Raw genomic sequence first — 21,286 nt, forward strand, 5'->3', positions numbered from 1 at the left:
AAATCAACAGGACCACTCATGAGACATGGTAATGCTCAACATGAGTAAAGATATCAGAATCTGGATATCAGCTGGTTAGTCTATGACCATAAAAGTTTACAGAGCTCCTAGAAAAAAGGCTCATTAGTTGTTAGAACGAGTTTTGATCCTGCCCTGAAGGTTTGGATTAGTACATATACTTCACTGGTGCTCATCATGGGAATAAGAAAAGCAGGATTTACCCCAACATTTGAACTAATTCTTCAGAATTTCACTAATTAAACTGGATCAATCTGCATTCCTTGTGATGTTCTGGGGACTACCCAGAGCAGTAAGAGGTCCTGTCATCACCTGCCCTGTTACCTTTGGGGTCTTTGTGCTGTGCAGCTATGTTTTGATTCCCTGCCACCAGTAGCCAGACCACTCTGAAAAAAATACAAATCAGTATTTCTGCTTGTATATGCAAAATTTCTTTTTCTGCTGCTGGGAAAATCATAAAGAAGCTTTTATTAATCCTTTGACATCAGTCCAGAGCTCTAAAACTTCTGACTCAGTTTGCTGGTAGTGAATTATTCAATGAGGGCCGTATTGTGGAATTTGTCATAATCTAATTAATGGGTGAAACCAATATTTATTTTCTATTCTCTCTTCACAGTTCCTGTTTTAACCTTACATTTTACTTTCCTCCAAACAGGTGTGATTATTGTCCCAAGTGCTGGTGTTGGCATTGTGCTTGGTGGCTACATTATTAAAAAGCTCAAACTTGGTGCAAGAGAGTCTGCGAAGCTGGCTATGATTTGCAGTGGCGTGTCTTTGCTGTGCTTTTCAACACTTTTCATTGTTGGATGTGACAGCATTAATCTAGGGGGCATAAATATCCCATACACAACGGGGTAAGTGTCTTTGAATTGGTGATTCTAATGCCAGCTATTTGCAAAAGCCTGCTAGAAATCTAGCTATTTTATTTTATTTAAAAACGAGCTATTTTTGAAGTCCATTCATCAAACAAGATCTTGGTGAATACAGTCAGATAAATACATAGTTTGACTGTATGGCCAGAATTCTTTTATTTTACAGCTGATTGACAATAAAAGCCTATCAAACACTCATTTGGGTGGCCTAGGTATTCTTGGTCCTGCCTGAGCCTAAAGGGGATAGATGGTTGAACTTATTTTGCCTGATATCAAACCCATTCAAGTATCTTGGTTTTGAAGTTCAGTTTTGAACTCTAACACTAGTGGATTTGTGTTGCACTCGGAGACACCGTGAAGAAAGCAGAGTGGGAGGAGAGAAAACTATCCAATAAAAAAATGGGGTCAAAGAGGGGACAGAGAATAGATCACATGTAAAACAGAAAGGAAGAATGTGAGAAAAGGACGAGAGAACAAAATAGAAAAAAATCAAATAAGAATATAAATACTGGGTCCCATCTTCTTGTGGTGTTATGTGTCTCCTTTGTACCTCTCTGCCAGCAGAATCTAGCCATAGAGCTGGGGAAACCAGCCCCTGAAGAATCATCCAAATGCCAGGGGGATCCTGCATTGTTGTAAAGCTGGCCTGGTGTCTCCTATGCCACGGACCTCCTTGATCCTGACTCAGATAGGTAGGGGCCAGTGCTGAGGGTCAGGCTGTAGCGTGAAATGATCTTGGGGAGGTGGCATCGTGTCATACTGCCTGGCTGAAGAAGCAGGAAATGGGGACAGAAACCATAGGTGCATTATTTAGCAAGGAAGGAGTGGCATAGGTTATCAGTCTGCAGCTGAAATGCTGTGACACCGTCTGGCAGTAAAATGAAGAAATACAAGTGAACAGAAATCTGCCTTTAATATGATTTGTTCTAAATCTTTCAGATGAAATGTAGCTAACCTGTTCTTTCTTCAGTGAAGTAAGTATTATGGCCCCACTGTCACAAACAAGAGAACTGAGGGCTTGTCCACATGAGTAAGTTGCTCTGGTTTAACTTAAATTGTTTTTTAATTGGTGTAGTTAAACCAGTGCAAACCCCTGTGTGGACACTCATATTTCAGTTTTAAGAGTAGCTTGTAGCAGTTTAGCCTAAACTAATTCCTAATTGACTTCAATTAAACTAAAATAAGCCTTCTTCGCTGGCTTTAACTAAAGAGGTTTAAAGTAACTCCTTTAGTTAAACCCACGCAACTTTCTCATTTAGACATGGTGGTAGACATGTTAAAAGCTGAATCCTTCTAAATATTGATTGCTGTCAACTCCTATTGAAATCAAAATGAAAACTGAAGTCACTGGGACTTCATCAGTGTCAATGGAAGTTGAAGGTGCTCAGCACATTGCAGGAGTGGGTCCTGTGTGAATTACTTAAAGCCACATAGTAAGTCAGTTGATCTACAGATTAATAAAACAAGCAGTACTGACCCCCACATTCATCTTTACAATCTGGTCATCAGCGTGATAAACTTCTAGATTCATTCAGTTGTTATCATTTGATCTAGCTGTAAACCATTTCATTAATAAGAAACTCTTTTACTCAGACATCAAAGAAGCCAGCATTTAAAAAAAAACATATGCACATTTTCTAAAGGAAATTTTTCATTTTAAGGATATCAAAAATAGATAGATCCTTCTTGAAAGTTAAGCTTGTAATAGATCCCAGTTACTAACTCTGTGTCTCATTTTCGTAAGCAAATGCAGAATCTGTTTATAACTATTTCTTTTTGTGGTCAAAAGTCACATCAAAGTAATTTCCTTTTTTCTTGCTTGGACATAATCGACCCATCCAATAGAAAGGAGAGTGAATAGCTGTGTTCTAGTTAGCATAAAAAAACAAACACAAGTCTCAAAATTCAGGAAAACAGGTGATGATATTTCATAATGTAAATGTAGTCTACCTATATGAGGCATGTTCTAAATTGGGGACAGTAAATGGACTAGGAAGCTCAGGTGGATTAAAATATGTTTGGAAAGATTTTCTGCAATTTTACATTGGACACAGGTAGTTTTGAATTTGCTAATTTGTCATTGCCGACTTGTGTTATCAGCAAGGTTCAGGGCAATTCTGTATTTCACATTTCAGCATCTTAAACGATGCAGCTGAATGACTCTAGCCTTGCATCTAAGGACAACCTGACATACGTAACATTTAAATACAACATGAGTGCCCTTCCGCCAGCAGTATAAATTAGGCATGGTCTTATGCAACCCTAATTTGCACTGGGCTGGGCAGTTCAGTATTAGGGAGCTGGCTTCCTGAAGCTCCCACTCAGATGTAGAGGAGAATCAGGATCAATGTGTCACAAAGGGAGTAAAATTCTGCCTACCAGAAGAATTGAATATGAGGAGCATAAAATACTTTAAAGAAAAAGCTTAACTATCTATCTGATACGTCACCCTGAGATTTTTTTGATGGAAGCAAGATACACAACAATTTGAAATTGAGAAAGATGCAAAAGATGGCATGATGTCACTAATCGATTTCAGCCTGAGCCCCAATGTCTACAGTATACTTCTTGACCTATTGGAACAGTTTAAGAATTAATTGCTGAGAACGATAATTAATTCAGTCATATAAGCCAAACCAAATAAATAGTACCTGGAGACAAAGGGAATAAATGTCAGTGAAATGAACAGATCTGTTTTTTAACCACAGTGCGCAACTGTGAAATCGTTTGCCATTGCAAAGCATAATAGTGCTCAGCATTTTAGGGTTGAATCCTGCAAGGTTCTAAGTAGTTCTGCGAGGTGCTGAGCACCCTCAGCTCCAACTGACTGCAGTGGGGGTTAAGGAGCTCAGCCCCTTGCAGATGTGCACAGCACCTCACAGAATCAAACCAATAGTACCCTCCATAGGAAGATCTCAAAACCCTTTACAAATATTTATGAGTTAAGCTTTGCCATACCCCTGTGAGGAATGCAGAAGTAAGAGCATATGAACTGCAGTAGTCTCTGTTCTTAGATATCCGGAATATTTAGAAGATGTGTAATAAAGAGAAAAAAATTAGCGAGGGGCAGATTGTACTCCTCAAATCCATGTATAGAAGGGCCCTACTGCACATAGGCCTCACCCTTCCACTCAGAAAGGGGAGGTGCCCCATAGCGCAATCCCCGCACTATGGAACCTCATAGGGAGTCCGCTGTGGGATCAGGAATTGTGGAAGATGGGAAGAGGGCGAGCACTGGGCAGGTCTGTGTTGGCTAGTGGTGGTGGAGACCACCAAAATTATTTCCTTGTGATCCAGGCTCAACACAGGCCTCTTTCAGCCTGCTCTACAGAAAGCCATTTTTGCATTTCATGAACATTAAACTGTCTTACCTGAAAATAATCAAAATAGCTGCAAAGAGACTCTTCTTTATTTGTCAAATGAGAGAAAAGGATGATGCCTTTTCTTGTCCGTTCAGTGTATAGGGAGAGAGACTAGCCAGGGTAGGTTTCCAGGGTGCTTATTAGCAACCAAAGTCCCAGTATTAGTTTAATTCCCTCCCGTCTTTTTATGATATGTAAAATGTACAACACTGGCTGGTTTGGGTTATATTCTTCTATTATTCTAGAGCAGTTAAAATTATTGTAGATAAATTGAAAGATATAATTGGTTTGTTGGATTTTTGGGACAAATAATACACAAAAAAATCTCAACTTCCCATCCCAAGCATCAGGTTTTGCTGTTATGTCTCTCTCAATCCAGTCAGCCAATCAAAACTAAGTGGCTCAGAACAACAAAAAATGAACGTAGGTAAAAACCACATCATTCCTAGCTTCAGTTTCCAACTCTAGCTGCACATATAATGCCACATGACACGGCTTCTGAACTCTGCACACACAATGTTCTACACCAGTGGTTCTCAACCTTTCCAGACTACTGTACCCCCTTTCAGGAGTCAGTTTGTCTTGTGTACCCCCAAGTTTCACCTCACTTAAAAACCACTTGCTTACAAAATCAGACATAAAAATACAAAAGTGTGGCAGCACACTGTTATTGAAAACTTGCTTACTTTTTCATTTTGACCATATAATAAAATAAATTGATTGGAATATAAATGTTGTACTTACATTTCAGTGTATAGTACAGTATAAACACATCATTGTCTGTATGAAATTTTAGTTTGTACTGACTTTGCTAGTGCTTTTTATGTAGCCTGTTGTAAAACTAGGCCAATATCTAGATGACTTGATGTACCTCATCAAGACCTTTGTGAACCCCCAGGGGTACACGTACCCCTGTTGAGAACCACTGTTCTACACCTTAAAGGTTCAGTAACTAAACCCAGCCTTTCCCACGCTTTTCTGCTTGCTCTTTGCCATTTCAGAAGAACGCTTGGTAGTTTGTCTATGAGGGAATCATATTGTACAAGGAAGAAGCATTGAAGAAGCCAGTCATGTAACATCCTTCTGTGCAAATGGTTTACTCAGACACTTCTCAAAACCACAATTTTCCCAGCATGCTCTTGGCAGCCTTTTAAACAGTGGATCCAATTTATTGATTATTTTGGGATGATGGTTAGTTTAATCAAGACAGAAATATCTTTGCTATGTAGCCAAGGCTTCTCCTTTTCACTTTTTATCCCAGATTTCAGATTGAAGACTTTTTAGGCTGTAAGCTCATCGGGGCAGGAACTATGTTTTCTTTGTGTTTGGAACTGCCTTAGTACATTATATGTGCTACTGCAATCTCAGTAAATAAAAATGAAACCACATGCAAATCCATTTGCTGTTTATAACATTAATGCCTTCCTATATTTTGGATTTATCTGTGGATTCCTTCAATTCTAAGCTCTTTGGGCCATCCTGTGGGGGTTGGGGGTGTGTGTGTGTGCACATTGCCTAACGGAAAGGAGTTCCAGTCCCTGATTGTGTATCCCTCAGTATGAATAAATAATAAGAGGCCTCACAACTCTTAAAAGTCTAGACTCTGCATCTTCCTTCTCCCCTTCTTACTTCTCCCTCCCATAGATTAATAGTTGGAGAGAAAGAAAAATTGAAACTAAAATCCTTGTTAGAAAGTAGATTCCCCTTTATCATTAGACTGTCTAAAAGCTCTTCCCCTAATTAGGTCTGCCAATATTATATAAATGGAAACGAGATATAGAACAGTCTCTTTGAGAGGTTAACCAATGCAATTTATCAAATGGAATTTTGGGATTTGTCTCTGGCGTGTACATGTCTCAAACTTGCAGCTAATCATATTAATGAAAGGAGCAGTGGAGCAATTTGTAACTGGAAGACGAATTCAGGAAATGCTGTCATTTTGGACCAAATTTTAAAATGTGCATGTACCAGTCTTCTTTGGCAGCTTAAGGCCTCTAGTTGCAGAAGAGTTTAGGTTACAGATGCTCAGGCATGACAGCCTAAACCAGTAGAGTTGGCCACTCCTCAGACATAGTGTCCTATGACAGTCGGAATGAGGTGAGTATTTTTATCCAACAGCTTTCTGGAAACATAGCTCAGCTTCAAGAAAACAAAACAATCCCCAGTAAGGGAGGGATGGTTGATGACTGGTTCTTCAAACCCACACAGGAGTTTTTCCTGTGGTCACAAATTCATCACAGCATCAGCTCAGAACAAGCATGCTCATCAGTCTGAATCCCTTCTTTATGCAGTTTGGATCTTTGAAAAGACCATGAATAGGGAATCAGCCAGACAATGGGTTTCCCTTTCAAAGCAGAGCTTTGAAAGACTGAGTTCCTTACTACTGGGGGGAATTCTGCACTACAGTGTGTACGCAGAGTTCATGCCCCCTGCAGATTTCTTTGCTTCCCTGCAGAAAGATGATTTCTGACGGGGTGTGACGAAGTGGGACTGTTCTTAATGTTTCCTCTGAATATTGTGGGGGTGCCTCAGTTTCTCCTATGCAGTTCTTAAGTATCTAGGTGGTGAGGTAAGGGTGTATGATCATTGCAGAGCCCTAGAGGGCAGGTGTGTGCAGGGGTCTGGACACAGAGAATGGCCGACACCCGGTTTCCTGGCAACTGATGGCCTGGGCCCTTCCCCCCTGCAAGGTGAGAGCTAAAGTGTTGGAGAACAAAGGAATCAGGTGACCTCCTGGCCCGGGGAAAGGAACAAAGCCCAGGGGAGGAGGGGCTGGAGGGAGTTTCAGTTTGGGGCTGGCTGGGACATGGAGTGAAGGGCAGACGTGGTTGTCTGGCTCACTGCCCCCCAAAATGGACCCAGCTGAGGGGTCCTGTTCTCTGCACCTTCATGCTCTGTTTTAGACCATGTTCCTGTCGTTTAATAAACCTCTGTTTTACTGGCTGGCTGAGAGTCACATCTGACTGCGAAGTTGGGGTGCAGGATTCTCTGGCTTCCTCAGGAGCCCCGCCTGAGCGGACTCGCTGTGGGAAGCGCACGGAGGGGCAGAGGATGCTAAAGCTCCGAGGTCAGACCCAGGAAGGTGGAAGCTGTGTGAGTTTTGTGTCCTGAAGACAGTCTGCTCCCAGAGATGAGACTTCCCCAGAGTCCTGACTGGCTTCACGGGGAGCAGTTCCAGAGCATCGCCTGGGGACTCCGTGACACGGGGAAGCAAAGGGAAGCTGCAAAAAACAGTCATTCGTCCCTTCCCAGAAGCGTGGGCCCATTGTTTCAGGTGCCCAGAGCACCCGGTGGATAGTTAAATCACCACAGGCATGGGGACGCCCCAGTCAGTGGCTCCTACCCTGCACCGGGCTCAGCTGCTAGTCCTGGTTGGGCTAGGATGAGGGAGGATAAACTTTCTCTTCCACTGCAAGGAATGCCTGGGGCCAGATAAGACCCACCCCAGAAATTTCCCCTGGCTGCAGGAAGCTCTGGTGCGGGGGGCTCTGCTGGGGGGGGTCTGAGTAAGGGGAGGTCCAGATATGCACGGGCTGGGTGGATAGGGGAGCAGCTCCCTGTACAGTGACCCCTTTGCTCCTTCCTATCCTGCACCCCATTGCTCCTCAGCTGTGGGAGGTGGGAAGGGGTCACTGTACAGGGAGCTGCTCCCCCATCTACCCAGCCCATGTGTATCTGGCCCTTCCCCTAGACCCCGACCCCCCCAGCTGAGCTTCCCACACCCAAACCCCCGTGCCACTGAGCCTTACCCCTCTGCATCCGAACCCCTGCCAAGCCCCTCTCCCCTGCATCCGCACCTCCCTCCCCTGCACCACTGAGCCCCCTGCACCTGGACCCCCACACCACCAAGCCCCACTTCTCCAGCATCCGGCCCACCCCTCACTGAGCCTTCCACATCCAGACCCCCTCAACTACAATGTTTCTTTACATGGAAAAAATAATGTATCTTCAGTTTTTAACATTATTTAGCAGTTGGAAAGGAGAACAACTAGCACCATGCAATCAACCAGGTCTCCACAGACTGCTCATGGCCCATGGACCACAGGTTGGGAACTGCAGAAATAGGTCATACATACCAAGGTCAGATACATACACATTGTGGTTACAAGCTCTAAGAAATAAGGCTTCTTTTGAAAATAAACCTTTAAGACTAAAATGTCAAAGTAGCCTCAATTCAGCGTCTAATTTTGGGCTTCAGAATTCATGGGTACCGGTGATTGTATGTGCTTATGTTTTGTTAAACTGGTTTACTGATTTGTGCATATAAATACAACATAGCAATGCAAATCAAGCAGTTTAGACAATAATTAGAGCTGGCCAGGATACTGTCTTTCCCTGACACACAAAATATGTGAACTTTTGCAAAAAAAACTTTTCACCCTGAATTGTGACAAAAGGTCAAAAATTCAAAATTTTTGGTGGGAGTCAGAAACTGAAAAAAAAATTCTGTTTCAGGAGAGCTGAAGTGGAATTTTTTCAGCTTGCTCCCTGGGCTGCCCAGGGAGTCAAAGAGCACAGAGAGCCAGCTGTCTGAGGAGCGCAGCAGCCTGGAGACCCTGGGAGTCCCTAGTTCCACAGTAGTGTGGGCAGGTGGGCTGGCAGGAAACCAGGCAGGTTTCTTGCAGAAACCTGTGCAGTTCCCATAGAATGTTTCGATTTTGATGAATGGGCATTTTCCAGTGGAAAAATGCTGAGTCAGAACATTTCTGTCTAGCTCTATATATAACTGCATGACTATGCAGACAAAAACATACATAAATAAATACCATTTGTGTGTTGCAATCAGTGTCTTGGCACCCAAACTTGGAAGGTGCTTTGGAAAATAGGACCCTTCCTTTCTCCTGGTTATCTCCTTAGCTTGAATCACTGTGGTGTCGCTTGAAATCTGGAAAGATAATACATTAAATAAACACCTGAGATTGTCGGGATGTTAACCTGTCAGCTAGTTATGAAATACTTCAAGACTAATTATTGGTTCTTGTAGTGTAGTGGTAATTCCACTTATAGTCCTGGCTCAAATCAGGAAGTTCAGAGCCTTGTCTACTTTTAACTTTTTTTGAACGTCCAAATATTTTGCGTTTTGTTTGAGTTTTGAGCAGTGGTTCACATCAGTTCTTGTTTTACCCCAAGAGCCTGCTGAAACAAAGATTTCACAAAAAATAATAAAGTTTTCAGCTTTCTAGTATAATACAGTTAAGGCAAGTTTGAGCTGATAGCAGAAAGGCAGGAAAGCAACAGATCTGCTACCAGTCACAACTTTTTAATTATATACTCGAACTCTAGCTTGTATCTAAAACTGTACCATGTCTTTTTGGGGCACAGGAAATAGATTTCTGATAAAAACTTCTAAATAGACCATGAAGTGTGAAGATAGGAGCTGAGTTTGTGAAAGTCAATACCTGGGATCCCTAAGCAAATAAGTATTTAAGCTGTACTATGTAATACTGTATTGTCTGCAAAAATGCACCTCGTACAGCAAGGCAGAGGTATTCAGAAAAAAAAATCATTATATGTAAAAAATAAACCTTGCAAGATTAAGCCATTAAGCTGCAATCATGCCCCTTATGCCACAGAAAGTGTCGTGACAGGCACAGTAACTGTATATACATGAGGATTGCAATCTGAGTGTCTCTGTGTAAGTGCAGGTGTCTGGGACAGCATTATCCCTCACACTATACTTATATCACAGATCTGGAGGCAGGCTGCAGAGCAAACTTGTTAGGAGCCTCTCCTCAACTTGCAGCAGTCTGAGGGCCTGAATACTGTTGTGCTCCAAAGATCTCTGTCATATATAGCCCAGAGTCATTGCACCCTACATTCCTAATGGTTGTGGATTTCATAGATGTTGGCTTTAGAAGAATTAGGTTTTTATTAGTAAATGTCAATTTCACCCCCACACACACACACACACTCCAATGAAAAAACTCTTTTTGTCGATAATAATAGAAAATTACAGATCGTCAAAGCAAGAAAAAAGCTACTTGAGAACTTACTAGAGTCAAAATCCAGTGATTTACACTTTTAAATTAGGCTTGTTACAAATGGATTAGCAGATAAATAGTAAAATCAGGTATGATTTGTTGATTTAAGTATATTTCCTTTGTATATTTTGACATGCAGTGTCGACATTTTGTGTTTTAATGGTTTATAAAGCTTTCACTTTTTGAATATCAATGTCTACTGTCATTAAATAATTGTCTGACCTCCCCTCCCAATAATTCCCCACAACTGTGAAAATTTAAAAAGATAAAAATTTAAAAAATGCTTAAAACTCATACTTTTGTGCACCTGTGAAAATTGAAATAAATAAAAATCTCAAATAATGCTTAAAATAAAGGTCGATACTAGCCATCAAAATTACATATAAAAATTGATTTCTGCCAAGCCTCCATATACCTCATAAAAGATAAACAATAGAGTACATAGAATCATAGAATCATAGAATATCAGGGTTGGAAGGGACCCCAGAAGGTCATCTAGTCCAACCCCCTGCTCGAAGCAGGACCAATTCCCAGTTACATCCCAGCCAGGGCTTTGTCAAGCCTGACCTTAAAAACCTCTAAGGAAGGAGATTCTACCACCTCCCTAGGTAACGCATTCCAGTGTTTCACCACCCTCTTAGTGAAAAAGTTTTTCCTAATATCCAATCTAAACCTCCCCCACTGCAACTTGAGACCATTACTCCTCGTTCTGTCATCTGCTACCATTGAGAACAGTCTAGAGCCATCCTCTTTGGAACCCCCTTTCAGGTAGTTGAAAGCAGCTATCAAATCCCCCCTCATTCTTCTCTTCTGCAGGCTAAACAATCCCAGCTCCCTCAGCCTCTCCTCATAACTCATGTGTTCCAGACCCCTAATCATTTTTGTTGCCCTTCGCTGGACTCTCTCCAATTTATCCACATCCTTCTTGAAGTGTGGGGCCCAAAACTGGACACAGTACTCCAGATGAGGCCTCACCAATGTCGAATAGAGGGGAACGATCACGTCCCTCCATCTGCTCGCTATGCCCCTACTTATACATCCCAAAATGCCATTGGCCTTCTTGGCAACAAGGGCACACTGCTGACTCATATCCAGCTTCTCGTCCACTGTCACCCCTAGGTCCTTTTCCGCAGAACTGCTGCCTAGCCATTCGGTCCCTAGTCTGTAGCGGTGCATTGGGTTCTTCCGTCCTAAGTGCAGGACCCTGCACTTATCCTTATTGAACCTCATCAGATTTCTTTTGGCCCAATCCTCCAATTTGTCTAGGTCCTTCTGTATCCTATCCCTCCCCTCCAGCGTATCTACCACTCCTCCCAGTTTAGTATCATCCGCAAATTTGCTGAGAGTGCAATCCACACCATCCTCCAGATCATTTATGAAGATATTGAACAAAACCGGCCCCAGGACCGACCCTTGGGGCACTCCACTTGATACCGGCTGCCAACTAGACATGGAGCCATTGATCACTACCCGTTGAGCCCGACAATCTAGCCAGCTTTCTACCCACCTTATAGTGCATTCATCCAGCCCATACTTCCTTAACTTGCTGACAAGAATACTGTGGGAGACTGTGTCAAAAGCTTTGCTAAAGTCAAGAAACAATACATCCACTGCTTTCCCTTCATCCACAGAACCAGTAATCTCATCATAAAAGGCGATTAGATTAGTCAGGCATGACCTTCCCTTGGTGAATCCATGCTGGCTGTTCCTGATCACTTTCCTCTCATGCAAGTGCTTCAGGATTGATTCTTTGAGGACCTGCTCCATGATTTTTCCAGGGACTGAGGTGAGGCTGACTGGCCTGTAGTTCCCAGGATCCTCCTTCTTCCCTTTTTTAAAGATTGGCACTACATTAGCCTTTTTCCAGTCATCCGGGACTTCTCCGGTTCACCACGAGTTTTCAAAGATAATGGCCAATGGCTCAGCAATCACAGCCGCCAATTCCTTCAGCACTCTCGGATGCAACTCGTCCGGCCCCATGGACTTGTGCACGTCCAGCTTTTCTAAATATTCTAAAAACATCAAGCTGAGTGACACCAACTGCCATACGATAGACATCCTTAGTGATAGTAATAAGCCATCAGCAATATTTTAGGCAGACCCCATTTCGGTAATAAACTCTTTATGAAAAAAGTAAATTTGTTGACGTAGCTTTCATTTGTCCTTCTACCCCACCTTCCACTCCCTTGCTCTCTGCTCATGCCACCCTTTGCACTCTGTGTTTACTTACCACACTGGGCCTCCATGCCACATAGAGGGACAGACCTTCTGCCCCTGACCGCCTGAACTACACTAGTTCTCCTGCCACTGGGTCCACTGTGGGAAGGGGAGGAGACTCCTCTTAGTGCCTTGGCCAAAAAGCCAATAATCTATAAGCTGTGTTATATATGAGCAAAATGAAATAAGTTTCTGTTGGCTTAAAGAATTCACTTCAGCTCTCAGTATTGCAGAGCCAGATGAAATTTACAGATCCAATACAGAAAATCACAGGAAGCAATAAACCAATGTCTTTCTATGCTGCTTCCTCTGTTCCTCCACTTATTAAATGAATTAAGCAATATGGAAACAGAGTGCAAAGCCCAGAAAGTGCAATAGAAATACAGATGTAAGTATAATCTGCTCCATTAAAAAGCCGGTCACCATCGTAAATGGGCTGTATACTCAGATCAGGAAATAACAGTTGTATCTCATTTACTGTCATGAGGTAACTACTGATAAATGAGATACTCTTAATGGCGATCCCAAGTATTCATTAGAATTTGTAAATGATTTCACTTTGGTCATGACAAGCCCCTTTTGTGTTTGTATTTCATGAACATTAATGCAGTCAAGTGTTAGTACTAGAAAGAATGCTAATAGGAAGCAAATTTCAAAGTAGCATGCATGAGAATTTGCGAAAACTAAATTTCAGATTTGCACATGGGAGTATTCATGCGAGAGGTTCTTACCGCCTGATCCAAGAAACAAGGCTATGTGACTTATTTCACCAATCACAACTAACCAACACAGTTCAAATAATGACTATCAAATACTGGAAGAGTATGCTTCACAATCAGCCCAAAGATTTAAACAAAATATACACATGAAATTAATTAAGTCTTTCCAAATAAATCTGTCTAGCAAAAAAATTAAATCATTATATCTTATACTTTCTCATTAATAAGGAAGAGCGGGGTAGGCATCTATTCCTTTTATCGTCTGTGATAGCTCTTCCAAGAGGTGTCTAATTTAAATTAATATGCAAAGGCTTTTTATGATAGACTCTTTTTTTTAAACTTTGTTTCTCTATACTCACTGTTTATAATCCTATTTCCACCTTTGTTTTCATTCAGTGATTTCTGGTACTCATCTCTGAAAGCTAGTCCCATTTTGTAATTTCTTCATATCACACACCATGCCCTCATCTTACATTACACACATGTTGTTGACACACTTGCAGTACCTCATAATGCAAAATAACATATTGTTGCATTGACTGATGACCTTCTCTTGGCAATCGATGAAGAACAGCTGTTCATGTTGATATTGTTAGATCTCCCAGCTGCTTTCATTCCAGTCAGTGATGAAGTGTTGACAGGACTGCAGTCTGTGCTGGGAGTGGACAGGGCCCCTCTTCAGTGGCTTTGTGCCTTTGTTGCTGAGAGCTCCCAAAGGATAGTGTTGAGCCCATGATCTTCTACCTGGAGGGTTCTAACAGGCTATGACAATGTTCTACTCTGGTTTTCCTTCCTAAAGCAGTTATAACTAGATGTGGGTCAAAGCAGTTTTCAATATGCTGGTGACACCCAGCTTTATAACTATATCTTGCCCAATGCAGAATGTGGCCAAGTGTCTTTCCCAGTGTCTGGGTGAGAATGAGACATGGATGACTGAGACTCTGTCTGGATAAGACTGAGGTGATTATGGTGGTTGGGGGAGCAACTGGATGAGTTGAAGGAGGCTGTATCAGCCCCCACTCCGATCGAAGGTATTTGGCCATCAATTTTAACCACAGTTGACATTTTGATGAGTTCTACATTTAAATAATCCAACAGCAGCATTGACTTGGACTGCTTTTTCTGTCTCCATCTGGCTGAAAGGCTGTGACCTTTCCTTTCGGATGTGGGCTGTGCTATTGCAGTCTGCTTCTCGATCATCTCTAGAATGGGCTGCAACAGTGGACTCTAGTGGGACTACACCTTAAATCGATTCGGACACTGAAGCTGCTGCACTGTGGGATAGCTTGCTTGTTCAGTGTCGTCTCCTGCAACGAGCACGTGATGCCAGTGCTCTGGGATCTGCTGGCTGCCTGTTGGCTTCAGGGTGGAATTTGAGGTGTTGGTTCTGACATTTAAGATCTAAATGGCCTATCAGAGATTGTCTCTCTCCCTGTGCCATTCTGCTGCAGCCGAGATTGGCTGGCGCTTCTGTGGCAGATGAGAAATGTTGCTGCTGGCACAATGCTCCCTGTGTGTGTCTCAGTTCTGGCATTCACCCCCCTCACCTAAAACAATCTGTTGACCTTAAGGGCACACAGCAAAGTCCTTTGTTTGAGAGAGGTTTTAGGGAGGGCTCAGGCAGTTGAGGCTTTTTTGGGAATGGGCAGGATTGGGAGATTAAGGTTTCCATGGTATACTGGGGTTCTGATCTAGGACTGGGGCTCATATGTACTACTGCAGTACAAAATAGAAATAATCATTATGGTTTCTGACTGGTGGGTGGTACCTGGAAGGAGATGTGCTCTTTCAGTTTTGTTATGATTTTTGCATTGCAGTTTTCAGTTAAAGTCACTGATGCTTAGAGACCAGGATGAGCATGCTTTTATGTTACTCACATCCAAATAAATAACTAGAGTCCATGCAACCTTTTTAATACTAAAAATCACTAAATAACCACAGGAGAGATGAAAGGGGGAGTTTCTCTGCACGTACTTGTTTAACATGCTGTTCTAATGTCATCTATTTTTCCTCTCCTCAGTCCTACACTCACTATGGCACACAGAAATCTGACAGGTAGCTGTAATGTCAACTGTGGATGCAAAATTCATGAGTACGAGCCCGTCTGTGGATCAGATGGAATAACATACTTCAATCCATGTTTGGCTGGCTGCATCAATGGTGGAAATCATAGCATAGGGGTGAGTGTATAACAAACCCATCCAAAATGATGTAAATTTATACTGTGGGGCCAAAGGTCAGCAGATCTCAGCTGGAGTGGATGGGTACAGAAAGGATGAGCGTACCAGCTCCAAGGTATGCTTCTTCCTAGCTTCAGAGAATCTTATCCACAAGTGCCCTGTGTGCATGAATTTCTCCATGTTTCAAGATGGCAGGAACACCAGCTGTCCATGAGATCATCCCAGCCTTTGGCAGTATGGGAATTTTTAGCGTAAGTTGACACTAACTATATCGACATTAACTTACACCGAGTGAACCACCTCCAACCAAAGGGATGATTTGGAAATGACGATGGGACCATGGCACTTATAGGAATTGTACTCCACTATAGCAAGGTGGCAGGGAGGCTGGGTTTGCAGCACAAGCACGGAGTGTTTTCATTGATGGCCTGGACCTCTGCTCATGTCCTACGTTCGCTGGGTTGTAGAGGCTGAACGCTTCTTTGGGGGTTGCCTGGTTAAAGCTTGAAAAATACAAAGGAAAGTTGGTGACTGGAAACTTAGTTTCTGGGCCAGTGCACAGGAAAATTGGTGAGAGTAGCATCTGTCCCTGTTGTCAACAGAATACTTTGGGCTGCCAAAAAAACAAGGCTTTGGAATTCATTCGGTATAACACACAGAAAACAATGTAAGACCAAACATTTTTATAAAATATTGTCTTCTATAAAGTATTGTCTATTAAAATAGAATAAAGACAAAAGATAGGAAATCGTGTGAAACAATGTTACCTTGCTTTCAGCATCTAGAAACCACATTCATTACATGTCACACTCTTGCCTTACAAACTTGTGCCCAGTCAGTGAAACATGAGAACTGTCAGTCCTAGGACAATAATTTGATATTTTGTTTTGACAGAACAGTTCTAAATTTGAAGGTCCATATAATCAGTGTAGTGCAGATAAAATTGAAAGCTTCCTTTTACAAGATATTGGGGGGCTGGGAACAATTTTGTGGTAACTAACTGCTATAGGCAGGATTCACAAGAGCCACTACATGTGTAGTTAACTTTAAGCACATTCTTAAGACCCATTGGTTTCAGTAGGTCTTAAGTATATGGTTAAGTGCTTTGCTGAATAGAGTTCATAGTTCTGACCTTTGCTGCTTTTCACATATTATTAAAATAGACCTATTAATTCACTTAATCATGAGGAACTTTGAGAATGCTTACCTCTCACCATGAATTTCAAATGGGTTAAGCAACCTATTAACTGCAATAAATGATACTAAGAAAATGTTCATTATCTGTATCATAATGAGTACACACAAGGGGGCCAAATTAAGGTTATACAGGCATCCTTAATTCTGGCATTTCCGAACTTTTGATTGCTTTATTTTGCAATCTTAACAATATTCTTTTAACATAGGTGTGTGTGTGTGTGTGTGTGTGTGTGTGTAAAATTCCCTCTGTTTTTGAAAAAAGTTATTCCATCCTTCCGTAGTGACACCCACATGGATCATCAGCAGAGCTGAAAACTTTAGATTCATCAAAAAGACTTCTGTCTCTCAGAGATGACTCGTGCCTCCTGATACTAGGGGGGAACAATGTAAAGGGGAGAGGCATGTGACTGCCCCACATATCGCCTCTGGGAGGAACCTTCCAGCCCCACCTCCTGAGTCAGAGCAGCCAATCCCACCAGCTCCTGAAGGGTTAGGGCCACAGGAGTGGGACACATGTGACTCTGAGCCGGCTGGGGTTGGTCCCAGCCAGGAAGACTCACAGCACCAGTGTATCCCCAGAGATGCCTTTGCAGGCACCTCAGCATGGGAGGGGTATGGACAATGTCCCTACCTCCAGCTGAGCAGAGGGACCCTACTTCTAGCGCCTTCCCCAGCGACCCCCCCCCTCCACCCTACATCTGGCCCGGGGCCGCCACACTCTTCTTGCCAGAATTACCTGCTGGGGGGCACTGTGTCCTCCTCCCGTTGTGCCTCCCCCCAGTACATTTTCAGTTTGCTCAGCCCGGGTGAGGAGCAGAGTGGGTGGTATGGAGTCACTTTGCACGCCAGCTGATTGTGGCCACTACTCTGTGCAGCACAGCAATTGCCTGAGAGAGAGCCCAGCTGGGGGTGGCAGCAGCCTATCCCCTCAGCTCCCTGCCCAGGCCTGGCTACCCAGGTACAAAGGCCGAGCTAGCCGGGGCGTCCCCATCCTCTGCACAGTCCAGGCTCTGGAAGGGAATGTGTTCCAGTGGGGAGACTTCTGCCCATTCCCCCACAAACTTGACCTCATCTGCTCCATCTCCTCCAATCTGTCTCTGACCTTTCACTTTTCTGCTGCTGGCTCCTTGTCCCAGCCCCATTCTCCTTGCCACATAATACCCTTTTCCTCTCCTCAGGCTTTTCATCTCATCCCGGTCTCCTTGCCCAGCCAGTCTTATTTCCCCTCTCCCTCCTCTGCTTCACCCTGTGCTCGCTCCCCATCCTAATCTCCCTCCTCAGTCTTCCTCCTCCCTGTCTCTTTGCTGCAATCTACCCCTCCCTGGCTCCTTGTCCAAGTCTTTTTTTCACATACACTCCCTGTACTCCCCAGCTTCTTGTCAGATATGGTTCCACCCTCCCATGCCCCCCCCCTGGTTCCTAGTCCCAGTCTCTAACCTCCTCCCGCTCAGCATTCAGTTTCAATATCCTTTTTCATTTCCCTGACCAGCTCCCAGTCCCAGACTCTCTGCTTTCATTTCCAGTGCCTGGCCCCAGCCCGAAGTAGCCAGAGCAGCCATGACAGAAAAAGCCCAGCTTCACTTCTGTAGTCCTGGGCTGGAGACTGCTCAGTTGCTGTATGGGGAAGGCATGTGTATAATCTGGTCAAGGAAGCTGTGAGGGGATGCAGCATGCTCAGTGAAGATGTACTCTTCGGAGATTTTTCAACTGTGATTTTGAACTGCAAACTGTGATTTTTCAAAGCCTTATCACTTGGTGAGACGAGGGCAGATTTTTGGGAGGCCAGAAGACACACCCCTCACACAAAGGCCACATCCCTGCCAAATTTCAAATCCCGTCTTCAAAAGCATGGGGGCATTAGAACTGTTCAGAGAAAAGATCACAGGAAAGTTTAATGTGGGCAACACATATTTTTCCCTAGCCTCATTCTCAGAAACGGCTGAACCATTTTGGCTGAGAGGTGCCAAAAAATCCAGCCTGAAGCAGACAGTATGGAAAGTTTCAGTACAAAGGGTTAAAGTTTGGCAATGTTATAAGTGACTGATGGGAAGTGTCAAGCAAACTTAATAATAGGAGCATTATCTCCAACCCTGCCTAAAACTAGGATAATCTCTTATGCACAGAATTCCTTTTTAAGTGGTAGTTTTTCACTACAGAGGTTAAAACATCTATGTGGTAAATATTGCACCTTGTCTTGGTTGAAGAGGCAAAAATTGTAATATTTTATGTTTCTCCTCTTTGCTTTTCTTAGGTAAGAAATTATACTGAATGTGCCTGTGTCCAAAGCCGCCAAGTTATCACTCCACCCACTGTGGGACAGCGCGGTCAGCTCAGGGTGGTTATTGTCAAAACATACCTGAATGAGAATGGCTATGCTGTTTCCGGGAAGTGTGATCGGACCTGCAGTACACTTATCCCATTCCTTATATTTCTGTTCATAGTTACCCTTATAACAGCATGTGCCCAGCCGTCGGCAATCATAGTGACGCTCAGGTAAGAATCTAGCTGTATACCTATCTAGATACATATATTATACGTATCGTTAGTGTTTGTATCACGTAAGAGAGACTGTTGGCCAGATCCACAGCAGGTGTAAAGCAGTGCAACTCTATTGAAGTCAATGGAACTATGTCTGTTTACACTTGTTAAGAATTTGATCCCTTATTTATAGCCATAACTAGGGCCCTACCAAATTCACGATCCATTTTGGACAATTTCATGATCATAGGACTTGTAAAAGATTCAGTGTCATGGTTTCAGAGACGTACATCTGAAATGTTACGTGTTGTAACTTTGGGGGTCCTGACCCAAAATGGGGTGGTGGGAGGTCGCAAAGCTGTTGTAGGGAGGGCATGGGATTGCCACCCTTACTTCGGCGCTGCTGCTGGCAGCTCTAAAGCCAGCGCCGCGGCTAGCAGCAGCACAGAACTGAGGTCACTGGGTATGGGGGGGTCGTTACTTGTGGTGGGGAGGGGCAGAGCCGGCCTCACCCATGGCAACCGCCCAGGGCCCCGGGGTCAGAGTGTGCCGTGGACCGTTCCCCCTGCCAGCCAGCTCAAAGTCCCTTTAATGCCTGAGCTGGGGAAAGGCAGGACTGAGACGCTCCAACCAAGGACTCCTACCAGGGTCTAGCTGATAGTCCCCATGGGGCTGGGGAGGGATGGGACTTCCTCCAGGCTGCTCCCGGTCTGACCCAGCCTGGGAGCAGCCCGTGCAGCGGAAGAGAAAGTCCTGTTCCTTCCTAGCCTGGCCAGGACTAGCAGCTGGAGCCTGGCACATGGTTGGAGCCCCTGGCTAGGGCACTCCCATCTCTGCTCTTCCCCACGGGAGGTGGCTATAATAGGCCAGGGGAGGTTAAGCATCCCCTAACCCAGCCTGTGGCCCCACCCTCGCTCCTCCTATCCCCTGAAGCCAGCAGGGGCTGAGCTCAGGCCGGCGGCCTGGAACTCGGGGCTTGGCCAGCTGGTGGCTCGGGCCAGCCAGCGGCTTGGGGCAGGTCAGGCCAGTACTCGGGCTGGCCGGTGGCCTGGGGTTTCAGCCCAGGACTCGGAGCACCCAGTGTGGCTGGGGCAGGCCTTCTGGCATCCCTGAGCTCAGGGCGACGGGGGCAGGTGGGCTGGCTCTCAGGGCAGTTTGGCTGGGGCTCCTCTGGCTGTAGTGGGTGGGTAGAGGGGCCTTGGGGCTCTGGTGGGTGAGGGGGGTGGAAGGGGTGGGGGTATGGGCAGGGCCTCAGGTGGAAGGGGTGGGGCTGGGAGGGGGCTAGTCTCCCCAAAACAGTGGTTCATATACCACTAATGCTCTATCCTACAATAGCTAGATATCATGGCGGGGGGTGGGCGGAAGGATCAGTTTTTATGGTCTGTGGTGCATTTTTCGTGGCTGTGAATTGGATAGGGTGCTACCCATAAAATGATGATGTATATACTTTGTGAGACAAGAAATGTCCAGCAGACACAGCGCAAAGAGAGAAATGTAAAAAAACCCAAAACCTCAAACCCAAACTGGTTAGATTTTCAGGTCTGGAACAGGAAAAACTCTTAATATTTGGCTCATCTAGATGTCAGCCCAGAATGGATATTGTTCAAAATATCAAGAGGGGCTTGTACTCATCTATTTGTCTATTAATTTCTTGAAACTTTTAACTCAGCCCTATATTATACCTTTTCCTGGGTCTTCCTTCCCCCCCGCCCAAGAGCTTTGAATGGTATCAAGTAATTATTGTCTTGACTAAAAGAATGTATATTTAAAATTAAAAAGCGAAGCCTACTTCTCACTGGGATGCAGGTCACTTGCTAGGATCATCTGGCTATATCTCAGTTAATCAGTTCCCTGCCATTTCAGGGGACTCAGGCATTGGTGCATCTCAGTCTCTGCCTGTGGTACACATAGTTTAGTATCCCAAGAGCTGTAATTGTTTGGTCTAATTCTGCTTGTTGGGCTTCTTATGGGGTTGGCTGGGTGACACTTAGGGGCCTGTGGTATACAGGAAGTCAGACTCCATAGATGATCTGGTGATCCCTCTGGCCTTAAACTCTATGAAAAACCATGATATGGTCTTATATTAACACAATTGAACAGACATAGAGTTGCTAGACCAATATTTCAGTTTTAGAAACAGTGAAGAGGGAGAAGTTGAAAGAACTCAATTTTTTTTAGCATGTTTTGCAAAGCGCATGCCGACTTTCAACAGATACTAGGGACAGAAAGAATTAGGAATTTATGTTAAATACAGTGAGGGTT

The 21,286-nt window shown here is 43.9% G+C and overlaps 1 protein-coding gene across 5 annotated transcripts in view; it reads left to right on the forward strand.

Annotated features, from left to right (window-relative positions):
• The window catches only part of SLCO5A1 (solute carrier organic anion transporter family member 5A1), a 125,147-nt gene that overhangs the window by 86,842 nt on the left and 17,019 nt on the right, over nucleotides 1-21,286 (forward strand). For all 5 annotated transcript variants that reach the window (XM_048840906.2, XM_048840909.2, XM_075125142.1 and 2 more), the window contains 3 exons: nucleotides 674-872; nucleotides 15,190-15,349; nucleotides 18,798-19,039. In XM_048840906.2, coding sequence (XP_048696863.2) covers nucleotides 674-872; nucleotides 15,190-15,349; nucleotides 18,798-19,039 — 601 coding nt within the window. The remainder of the gene's footprint in view (nucleotides 1-673; nucleotides 873-15,189; nucleotides 15,350-18,797; nucleotides 19,040-21,286) is intronic.

This window comes from Caretta caretta, chromosome 2 (assembly GCF_965140235.1).
Source record: "Caretta caretta isolate rCarCar2 chromosome 2, rCarCar1.hap1, whole genome shotgun sequence".
Classification (NCBI taxonomy): Eukaryota; Metazoa; Chordata; order Testudines; family Cheloniidae; genus Caretta; species Caretta caretta.